Raw genomic sequence first — 12,255 nt, forward strand, 5'->3', positions numbered from 1 at the left:
AGTTTCTAAACCAAACCTTTAATTTCTCGAACATCCTGTATTTGCACAACAGTTTTGTCTTCTCTCCTTTCTGTGAACAAAAAACATCAGTGCTGCACTTGCTTTTTAACTATAATTTCATAACAAAAGAAACCGCATTACTGATAAGACATCATAAGCACATTCATTTATCAACATTTATTAAAAAAATATATATTAGGTACGCTAATTAAGTGCATTGATACAAAAAGTTTACGTCAACTATGAAAACGATCTTAATGCTGAATTTCGGGTACTGAACATATTTTTATGAATTATTTATCAGATTATAAATATTTGCTATGAATTAAAGTATGAACTCAAATATTACTCTAAACAATAAAAAACATTACATGCGAAAATCAAAATCTCATTTGTTAAATTAGATATTTGTACTAGTCGAAAAACTTCGCTTTAATGTTTAACTTAACCTTAATGTTAATAGTCATAAAACAAAAATTAGTTATCTTATTATTGTAAATAAATTATCTAGGAAGAGCAATTTTAAAATTTTGAATACAGTGTTTGGGTTAGTTCGATTAGGCGGCAATCGGTTTCTTGTAGCGTAATTCTTGTCAGCCTAATCTTCCGAATATACCTAATTACACTACGAAAGTTCAAATGTTCGGTTTACTGAACGCCAAATATAAGAACAAATATATCTAGTCAATTTAAAATTTAATTTAAGAAAAATAGTATTGATGCAAAATTTTATGATTTAAAAAACGTAATTAGAATTAAAAAAATAAGTTTAAAATAAAATATTAATTAATTTCTGCCCGCTAGTAGAGTTGAGACTGATGATATCACATGAAATAAATTATAAAGTAGTATACCGACATACACGTCATACAATTCGTCCTACATAAGCCATTGATTACAAATACAAATCACATGCAAGTAGTAACTCACCCATAACGTGGACTTCTGTTTTATGAATAATTTCAACTTTTTCGGTTGCAGTTTGATCAATTTCAACATGCTTAAAAAGAAACATCATGTTTATTTGAATGTGCAATGAAAATTTTTTTATTTTAAAGTCTTTTGAAAGTAGTAGTTAAAATAATTGATTTAAGATATTGTAACGAGGTGCGAAATCAAGTAGATTCGCGTATAAGTCGCCATTCGTCGGACAGACAGATAGCCATTCTGCCCATAGTTGTGAACGCGTCAGCTCTCGTGTGTAAAACTGACTACATCGAGCGACGATCGATAGCGTGCAAGAGAGTGAGAGTGTGTGTGATCGCGAGAAGAAGACGTGCCGACTGCGAGTAAGTAGGGCTGAGCCCTTTTATTTCTATCGCGTCAGCAGTAACAGCGGCTACAGCTTTGCGACTTTGTGCAGCGGCATCGAATAGCGGCCTTCTAGTTCGCGCGCATATGCTTCGCGAGATACTCTCCACGCTGAGTCGACATTGATGTGACTCGGTGCATACTCGTGTAGAAGATCTCGATATTTTATCTTAATCGGGATTCGTTCATTTTCCCTAAATTGTTCTCTCTCGTTCCCTACGTCTTTACGCAACGCAAATCTGAGAAGCCGGCTCTGCACAGGAGAGTGCGGAGAGACAGCACACGTGCGAACACGACGTTCGCGAAGCAGCTCCCGCCGCGAGCTGCGTTGCAACGCTGGCAGATCACAGGCATTGAGAGGGTTCTCAGCCCCACCGAGGGATTGTGATCCGGTCTAATATTGTCGAGTTTTCCCCCGAAAACGAGCCCCATTACACCATTTTTAAAAACTATTTCAGTTTAGTTTTTTCTCAATATCATGTATAATAATTAAAAAATTTATTTTCTTATTACCTCTGTTGCTTCAGTGACTTCCCAAGCTCGAGGCCTAAAGTCTTCTGGAGTAAAGTGGGTTATTATTTCTTCTACAGTTGCGTGTTGCAATTCTACCATTTTCATGAAAGCTCTGAAACCAACGGTTGCCGCTACGATACTTTCATCAGTTGTAGTTTCTTCGGTAAGCACTTGAGTTATTAACGGCCCATGACCTTTTCTCTCGACAAGCTGGACTAAAGCATTTTGTGCATCTGGAGTCTTCAGTGCAGGAAACTTGTCGGTTCTGTATAAACTTTCATTGATTTCATAAACAGTGATTCCATGTCGTACTAAATATCCAATAGTCGCTAATTCTCGAAGTGGTTGTTCTCCTGGTCCAAATTCGGGTGCATTAAGCATTTCCATAATTTCTTCAACTTCCTGTGCAATATTCTTCTCTTGTTCTTCAATAATTTGTTCAACACGTACTTCGCTGATTTGATCTTTCTGCGTTATTTTAGTCTTTTCAGGTTTTTTCTTCCGTCTCCTAATTTCGCGCACATCAGTCTCGGTGTGAACTTCGGATACGGAAACAGTTTCGAAGGTTTCAGAAGTTATTCGTGCTTGGTCTAGAACTGATTCAACTACGAAATCAGAAGCTATATCTTCAGATGTTGTTTCTGATACAACGATGCCTTGTTGTTCCTCAACGATTGCTTTAGCTATTTCATCCAATTTTGGTATTAAATCACGTTGCTTTTCATCTACCTTTTTTAAACTTGGTGTTGCTTCTGTTATTACTGATTCTTGAACAGGAATTATTTTCTTGGCTCTTGATAACTTTAACAAATAAATTAAATTATCAAGGACGAAATGTAAAAAAATATGTTGAAGAATTTTTATTTATTTTTTGACAAATTTAGTAATATTATATATATTGTGCAACTAGTGCGATAAGTTGCTAATTACGCACGTGGGCGGTTTACGAGCGAAGCGAGTGCGACATGAAGCTCGCGTGCGTGATTGGCAACTTATCGCACTAGTTGCCAACACTATTTTTTATCACGAGTTCGAGAATAAAGTGCCGCATAACACACGGTTTTGCCGAGGCTAAAATGGGTGAGGGCGCTGCGAGAAGCCTTGCGTTTTTTTTCATAACTCAACGCTTTTGCGTTGCGTTATTTTTCATTATGTAACGTTTTTGTTTATAACTTAACAATTTTACCTTTAACCTCATCCGACAATACAATTCGCCATTTAGCCAAGACAAAACCATTGCGTTATGCGGCACTATCCAAGCATGAGTGATAAAAAAGCCAATTTGATTTATTTTTTAGCTACACATTAAAAAATCGATATTATATGATTGAAAAAAAAGGAACATAAACTAATTAATTTATTATGAAAAGATTTATCGTTAGTATAAAACGATTGGAATACCTTTCTTGGTTTTTCCTCAATAGATTCCGTATTATTTAATATCTGAGTTTCGAGACTTTCTACTACAATATTCCTAAAACAGCATTATGTGACAAGCTTAATTAATATAAAATTAAAATATCCACTATATTTATACTGATAGTTATAACGATTTTTTTACTTCTCTTCTGGCTGTTCTTTAGGGGTTCCTTTTTCTTTGGTGATACTCTTTTTATCAGTCTTAATCCGTTCTGATTTGATTTTTTCCTTTATTTCTTTTGCTTTTTTAACTTCTGGCTTCTTTTTCTTATGTGGCTTTTCTATTTGTTCTGGAATACTTTCTTCAACTTCGGTATCGTCTGTCGTCTTTGATGGTCTTCCAAGCGAATCTAGTAATTCGAAGAATAATGTTTTGTAGTGAAATTCATTTATGCAGAATAAATAAAATGTATGTGCGTACCGGTGACTTGTAATTTAGCTTTAGTTGTAGCCAATCCAATATCACTTGTTGCTTTGCAAACATAAACTCCCGCATCTTCATGGGTAACTTCATTTATTATCAATGATGTTTTCTTCTCATCCTCAAAAACTTTAATCTTGATATTATCGTGATTTAGAATAATTTTGTCATTTTTGAACCAAACAATATCTAAAAATATATATTTTTTATAGTTATTTAACTGTATATTGAGCAACTAGGAGGGACATTGGCTTTTTCACGTGAGGGTGTTTATGGGCACCGTGTTTTTTAATACAAAGACACGAATAGTCCTTTTTTCGTGCATGGGAAAAGAATGGAAAAATGAAAACTCAGTATACCATCAAAAATTTGCAAATTTTAAATCTTTTGAGCAGCCAAAAGAGAATAGTACATTACGATACGTGTAACTTAAATGGTTCTTTTTTATACGGCGCAGTTAGCACCCGAGCGCAGCGAGGGCGCTACGCGACGTGTACAATTGAACCATTTAAGTCAAGAGTATCGTATAAAATTTTATAGTACAGACTGCAAAAGTCCGCAAGTCTCGCCTATTCGTGACTAAAGTAGTCCTTATTTTTACCGTGAGGTTAGCGCATGAGCGTAGCGAGTGTGATAAACACGGTGCAAAAAAGGACTACTTTAGTCACAGATAGGCGTGACTTAACAGCGAATTTTAGCCACACTGTGCTATAAACACTTTTTCATAACACGTGCATCGAAAACGCGCTTTTCGCCTACGAAAAAGTGGAGCAAAAGTATAGTTTTTCAAGCCTGAGACGAAAGGCCTTTTTAGTGTTTTTGTGTGTATATATTAGGGTGGACCTTATTATTTTTTTTTTCACTTGGGCCGGGCAAATATAGCTTCTATATACCTCAAAAACCATGCGCATATAGGTTTTGAACCCATAGCATCGATTTTTCACGTGCCTCAAAGCACCCGAAGTTTCTTATGGGATTTACATGTTAAAAAAGGGTCAAAACGTTTATCGTTCTGAAAACCTCTGAAAATTTTGGAATTTTAACTTTGGAAGTATATTTTCCCATGTATTTTGCCGCTGAATCGAATGGTGCTATTAATTTTCGACGTAATAGTGAAATAAAAAAGTTATAAGCCAAAATCGTTGAAAAATTCGAAAAATCGCAAAAAAACGTGTAAAAATGGACTTTTAAGGATTATAATCAGTGATAAGTTGGAAAGTTTTTTCAGAAACATACATTTTTATGTATTTTGAGCTCATTAAATAAATCGTGCAATTGGCTTTTGCCGATTCAATTGAGAAAACAAGATATAAGCCAAAATCGTCAGAAATGTCGAAAATCACGGTAAAGTGACCAAAAAATGGGTTTGTTACAATGTTACTAATACGAGGTCAATTTTTTTATACATAAAAAGTATAGTTATACATATCTGAAAAATTCTTTTGTATCGGATACGGGCTGTATTCAAAAACCGGAAGGGTAAACCGGAATCACTGTGAGTGGCTGTTGTCGTTCCAGAATTCTTATTCCTGATTTTCGTTCCATCGATGGGACCGCGGCCTAAAGCATTTTCGGATCAGCGAAGGGATCAGCTGACACGAAGTAACGTGAATACAAAATGGTAGTGTTGAATATATACATATTATATTATACAACGATAAACAATAAACACTGTACGTTCTCTCTATCATCGGACTCAGAGCAATAAGCACTGCACGGCGAGCATATAGCTCATGTAAACATAAGAATATTTATATTAAACTTATTTTCCTATTTAACCACGGCTCAATTTATTTCAACAGGTACTTTTTAATTTCGAGATATATTGCTCGGCATGAACAATTTTATTTAGTTTTTCAACAATGGCTTATAATTTACGCGAAAGAGTCAATCACATTGGATATTATACTAATCAAATAGTTGCAACTAATAATCTACCAACGATAAAACAAGTACTAGCTGCTTTATTCTATAACCTACGAAGAGTTTCAAAGTCTGTACGTGAAAGTGCGAAGTTAACCATTGAAGAGTGTATCATTATTTGGAAGAAAGCTCGAATTCCTACGCAAGAAGATAAAAAATGTGTCATTAAACTGGAGGCTGAATATGAAAGACGGAGAAAAATACAAAGAAATGCTTCACGTAGATCAGATACTCAAATAAAAAATGAACAAACATATAAAGAAAGCATAAACAAATTATTTGACATTGCTTGCGCAGATGCTTTGAAGAAGATGGAAGACGAATCTGATAAACAGTTTTTACTTGATCAGAGAGGTAATTATATTTTGTTTTTGAATACTTAATTATGACACGGCTGAACATGGAAAATAGAAATGGTGGTTATAGTTGATGCTGCAGAAAGAACTGATGATTTACATATAGTTAAGCTTTGTTCAAAAGTGAGTTCTACGGAGAGCTGAAATTTTGCATTTTAAGTGATATCTTTTATTCTTTCTAAGATATAGACTTAAAACTTTACAGGTAAGTGTAATTTAACTTAATTAACAATAAAAAAGAAGTTATAGTACTTCAAGTCCTTGAAATATATCAGCAAGTCCTAAAAACATGAAGTTTGACAAAAAGTTGGGGTTGCGCTGATATTGAAGTCAAGTGAATTTTTATTTATACGTTTAATTAATGCAAATAGTTCTTAAAATAACTAAATGTTATTAAATATTTTATTACAAAAAAATCGCAAAAACGACCTACTACGACTTAATTCTTGCAATTGCAATGCAGTTTTGCTGCATATGCTATTAAAATGCTTCATTTATGAAGAAGTGGAAAGCAGATACCAGATTCTTCAATGTATAATTAAGTCGTGACCTCGTATTAGTAACATTGTAACAAACCCATTTTTTGGTCACTTTACCGTGATTTTCGACATTTCTGACGATTTTGGCTTATATCTTGTTTTCTCAATTGAATCGGCAAAAGCCAATTGCACCATTTATTTAATGAGCTCAAAATACATAAAAATGTATGTTTTTGAAAAAACTTTCCAACTTATCACTGATTATAATCCTTAAAAGTCCATTTTTACACGTTTTTTTGCGATTTTTCGAGTTTTTCAACGATTTTGGCTTATAACTTTTTTATTTCACTATTACGTCGAAAATTAATAGCACCATTCGATTCAGCGGCAAAATACATGGGAAAATATACTTCCAAAGTTAAAATTCCAAAATTTTCAGAGGTTTTCAGAACGATAAACGTTTTGACCCTTTTTTAACATGTAAATCCCATAAGAAACTTCGGGTGCTTTGAGGCACGTGAAAAATCGATGCTATGGGTTCAAAACCTATATGCGCATGGTTTTTGAGGTATATAGAAGCTATATTTGCCCGGCCCAAGTGAAAAAAAAAATAATAAGGTCCACCCTAGTATATATACGTATAAACGTACCCACACATACATATATATATATATATATATATATATCTGAGGCGAAAGTGTTTTTTCCCTAGGGGCGAAAGTTTTTATTTGCATTTTCGTGTGTGTATCTGTGTGACACATCTCATATATGTCAGTGTGACATCGAATACAATTCGCTTGAAAAAGCCAACTTTCGCTCCTAGTCGTGCAACGCACTATTCTTCTGCGAGAAAAACGCGATTTTCCATTTATTTCTCATGTATCAAATAGTATTTGTGTACCGAGGACGTAAAGTGGGCCGTTTTAGATCGAATGTGACTTGTTTTCGGCTCGCTCATGCACTCGCTTCCAGCTTATGCTAGCGCGTCTCAACACGTACTGCAACTACACGTAGTCAAAAAGCCCACTTAGTCCTTGGTGCACACCATATTTTTTGTAACGCGCGGACATACTTACGTGTTTGTTAGTACATGTTAAGCGGGGCTGACGTGAATTTTTTGGCAATACGGACAAATTTTCGGCAACTACGCTCTTGTTCAAACATTGTAGAAAGGTAAAATTCAATTTTTGTTTTTGTAAATAATAAATAATGCAAATACATCAAAATCAACACTTTTTTAGAACATTTTTTAGTCCGCTAAAATAACTGTTTCGCCCATTAATCAAAAAAGAATCACTTGACTTTCGGTTTATAGGTACGAAAGGCGTGAAAATCGTTCGCGTGTTACAAAAAAGGGCCTTTTCGCAACGCTCAACCGAAAGTACCGCATTCCCTCTTGGCGCCCAAAAGAGAATGTGGCGCTTCTGGTCTAGAGTCACATAAAATATTATATCGCTCATGGGAAGGAAAATGGTGAGTCCATAGCACGTGTTTATCACCCTCGCCTTCGTGTTTTAATTTACATGAGCCATCGCCATTTCTTTACCTCCTATGTTGCGTAATATATTATTTGTATGTCTCTGTTAAAAAGTTTATGTAATAATATTGTCCATTCAATAAAGTAACGCTACCTGGTACAGGATTTCCAGAATATATACATTCCAACACAATTGTTTCTCCTTCTGTAGTGTAAGTATCAGTAAATTCTTGAATAAAGCGAGGTACTGATTGTGTAGCTATTAAACACAAAATTACAATGAATTTACAATTTTTCTAAAATATTTCATTTTTAAATTTATTTTTACCTGTTTTATAATCAATTTATATCGACTTGATTAAGATATTCAATTGTCAGTAATCTGTTAAAGTAAAACACATAAATGGCACACCATGCGAATTAATCTTGTTATGCATAAAATATTATTCGTCAAGTAAAAAAACTTAATGCACATTTCAAAATTAAATCTCTGGATTAAATATTTGTGGTTAGTAAAAATATTAGAAAATACCTGACATTGTGTCTCGTTCTACTTCACTAAGTAGGCTGTCATTATTATACGAATTCGAAACAGGAGTTAAATTGAGATCACTACTACATTGATTTTCAAGTAATAAAAATTCTTGAAGTTCTTCTTGACTATCAGCAGTATGAAGCTGTTGAAAACTTTCCAACTCTATTTCTCGTGGCTCCAATGGAAACAATTTTGAACGTAAAGAATCTAACTTCTGATATTTTTTCGAATATTTTCGTAATATGGGAATCCTAGACTTAGGATATGTATGATATTTTCTCGAAACATCGTGCCTATTTATGGGTGAACGCAATAAAAAGTTTTCATTTATCAAACGATGATTGCTTGTAACAGAATATTTACTATAGCAAGATAAATTTCTGCTTTGACTTGAACTGCTTGTTGATGTTTCACTGTGTTCTTCTATTGGTGACAAGTAAAAAATACTTGGTCTTGTTTTTAAATCATGCAAATTTTGTTTGCTGTTAGCAATGCAACTGTGATTTGGTGGTGAGAATTCTCCAAAATTCAATATTATTTTATCTTTTTGGTCATGTATATTGGAAAATGGATTTTGAAAAATATTATCATAAGACTCTTTTACATTTATCTTATCCATTTTGATTTCCTTTTTGTCATTAGACAATTTATTCTTTTTTAATAATCTCGAGAATCTCAATGGTTTTATAATTTTAATATCTACTGCTTTATTATTAGAAGATGACTTAAGTTTTGTTTGATTATGGGTGTTTTTATTTTTACTGACGTTGTTAGTATTAGTTAATTCAAAAATGCTAATCGGCTTCTTATTAGATGCCCCTAATTTGTAAACAAATTTATTTCCTTTTTTTCTCTTCTGTATGGTATTCAAAATATTTTTATTATACTCATTCATATACAATATTTTATCTGTATTTATCTTTTTCTTATCTGAGTAATCGCTTATGTTTTTTACTGTCTTTATATCACTTCGATAAATAATTGAGTTTGCTCGGTGGTGAAGTAGCATTTCTTTTGCATCTTTTGTATCATGTTTTAATACATCAGTTTCAAAAGAATTGCTTTTGCGCGTATCGCAAGTATGGGTTAATGTGGTTTTTACGAATTTGTCATTTTGAAGAATTGTATCCATACCTTGATATATAATATTAGATGACGAGGATCCTTTTGCAGAAAATTCGGTGTCTATGTCTAAACTGTCACTCATAAATCCAAACATACTAACACACGTGCTTGTATATATTTTACTAAGCTTGTTCTTACCTCGAAGAGCTTCTTGCATTTCTTCCATTTGCGTTACCCATTCTGGTTTTCGATATTCTTTTGTTCCAACAATACCTGCATGATACAATGAAATACTTGTAGAACTCGCAAATTTATATTTATATTAATTTGTATATGAGATTTTTCGAGAATTGTATTTATAGATTGCACTTGTGTAAAGAAATTTTATGAACTAATAGAATGTGTTAAGAGTAAAGTTCATGAAAGGATAGGAAATTCGGATATGCATAGGATTGTATTAGCGAATGCAGAATATTTTCATTTAACGAGCTGAAAAAACTTAAATAACCATTAATTATCAATTAAAATATAATTAGTGTGTTAAAATTTATCTTTAATTCTATTAATAATTTATTTACAATCCTACTACCTTCTACGGATAAATACGTGGTTGTAGTTGATACTCCAAGAGAATTGTGTGCTTCAAAAACTATTTCACCGGTATCGTCAGGGTAAGTTTCGGTTATTGTGAGAATAGATGTTCCATCTTCAAGTTCTTCAATTTGAAACTCTTTGGATGGTCGAATTTCCAAGCCTTGCTTATACCATTTGTTCTCAGGTTTCGGTTTTCCTTTTACTTTGACTTCCAATCTTGAAAATATAATAAACTTTAATAAAACGTTATTGTGTCTCGTCTATATTTGAGATAAATATAAATAAGTGCATTAAGGAACGATTTATTTGCTGACAACAGTGCTATACAAAACCGCTGCTAATTCTTTGGCACGTAGCTTCCTCCGACTAAATTTATAAATTCGATAGATAAAATATTGTTCAAATATACAATATATTAATAATATAAATATATTCAATCTTAATTATTTTACTGAAGGAGCAATTTTTTTTAGTAAAAGTCTATGGAGGATTCGGCCCCACGTTCCCGAGATCTTCCCCGAAAAGGCACGCACTCTTACCACTGAGCCGACCACGCACTACTCTACTAATGAAGCGATTTGATTGGTTAAAAAACAAATATTCAATCTAAATATAGTTGTGATTTTAAATTTCTGACTCCAAGAAAATTGAGCGCGTGAAGCGCGCATTAGATTTAATTTTTATTTATTTAACATTATTGTAGATGCATAATGAAGAGATCCGTAACGATGAATCTAAATTTATATGGTACGTTTTCAAAGATTCCATAAATAAGCTATATGCATATTAAAGTAATTGATGAAATCGTTTCTTAAAGAGAGTGGCTTGGACCTAAACTTCCTTAAATACATCTTTTCTTAGCAAATGAATAAAATTTGTAGAACTTCAATACAATGATTAAAATTACCTTGAGTGATTCATTTAAACTGTATTTTTTATATGGATAAATAGAAAGTTATATTTGATTACTTACCGAGTGAGCTCACCGTCCTTTGTTGGAATTAATTGCGGAAGTTGTTTTACTATTTCTGGTGCGAAATCTTCTGTATCAGATTCTAATGGTGTCTCCTAAAAGTTGTAAAAGCAATTTTTTACTTCTCTTAACCATTAAATTTTGTTATTAAATATAAAAGTAACAACTCTATTAAAGTAGTTATAATTACACATTATAGTTAAATTTTATAAGTAAGTTAAAACATTTTTAATGAATAAAAGTCAATTTCACTACCTTAGGGGACAAGAGATCCTCTTCAGACCCGCTTTGTCCAGTAATGAGCGATGTTGCAATAGCTGAAGATGCTATTTCTGAATCCGGAACGTACTCATATGCTATGAAAAAAATAGGCAACATAAAATCAATCAAATATTGTAATTGGCATCAAAATCGATTTTTCAATTTTTCAAATATTGAATAGATTTTTAAAAATAATATTTAAAAGATAATAGTCTTAAATGAGTGTAATATTTCCTCGTATATACCTTCGACAATCAACGATGTACTACAGACAGCCTCACCAACTTGATTTATTGCTTGACATGTATATTCCCCAGCGTCTTCGGGGAATACTTCATTTATTGCCAAATTACAAATGCCTTCGGAATCCTGACATATTGTGATTTGTTTGCCTTCTTTGATTGGCTTGTTATCATGGAACCATTCAACCTTTGGAATGGGTTTACCATGAACCACGCATATCATGTTTACACTTTCTCCATCCATAACTCGAATAGGGGAAAGTCTTTTAACGAAAGTTGGTGACACTAATTCTATTGTTTTTTCCCATGGTATTTCTTCCAGATCCACAGTTGCTGTACTTGTGACCGATCCGGCGACATTTTCAGCTCGACAAGTATAAGTCCCAGAAAATTCTGGTTTAACCTCTTTAATCATGAGCACCGATTTATTATCTTTGGTTACAATGCGTATTTCATGTGATGTCTGGAAAAATTGTATTAAATGAATTAATGTCAATATAAAATTTAAATGGTTGTTTCATAACAATATATTGTGCCAAGGGTAAAGAGAAGGTGATTATAGACAAGTGCGAAATCACACTCTTCAGAATCGTCTATAGCCTGCCCATGATCTACAATTTTTATCGTAAGTATACTGTTTATTCATGCTGTAAATATGACTCGAAAGCATGATTGTAGTTTCTGTT

The 12,255-nt window shown here is 33.1% G+C and overlaps 1 protein-coding gene across 7 annotated transcripts in view; it reads right to left on the bottom strand.

The window, feature by feature from the left end:
- The window catches only part of LOC100118006 (titin), a 100,685-nt gene that overhangs the window by 47,307 nt on the left and 41,123 nt on the right, over positions 1-12,255 (bottom strand). For 6 of the 7 annotated variants that reach the window (XM_031933610.2, XM_031933609.2, XM_031933615.2 and 3 more), the window contains 12 exons: positions 11,573-12,032; positions 11,322-11,422; positions 11,067-11,161; positions 10,089-10,309; positions 9,698-9,772; positions 8,054-8,158; positions 3,665-3,853; positions 3,386-3,593; positions 3,226-3,298; positions 1,825-2,625; positions 931-1,000; positions 17-70 (listed from right to left, as the gene is read on the bottom strand). In XM_031933610.2, coding sequence (XP_031789470.1) covers positions 17-70; positions 931-1,000; positions 1,825-2,625; positions 3,226-3,298; positions 3,386-3,593; positions 3,665-3,853; positions 8,054-8,158; positions 9,698-9,772; positions 10,089-10,309; positions 11,067-11,161; positions 11,322-11,422; positions 11,573-12,032 — 2,452 coding nt within the window. Of the gene's footprint in view, positions 1-16; positions 71-930; positions 1,001-1,824; positions 2,626-3,225; positions 3,299-3,385; positions 3,594-3,664; positions 3,854-8,053; positions 8,159-8,258; positions 8,282-8,431; positions 9,626-9,697; positions 9,773-10,088; positions 10,310-11,066; positions 11,162-11,321; positions 11,423-11,572; positions 12,033-12,255 lie in introns of those variants that run through there. The other variant, XM_032598932.1, reaches the window with a different exon arrangement.

This window comes from Nasonia vitripennis, chromosome 1, assembly GCF_009193385.2.
Source record: "Nasonia vitripennis strain AsymCx chromosome 1, Nvit_psr_1.1, whole genome shotgun sequence".
NCBI classification, from domain to species: domain Eukaryota; kingdom Metazoa; phylum Arthropoda; class Insecta; order Hymenoptera; family Pteromalidae; genus Nasonia; species Nasonia vitripennis.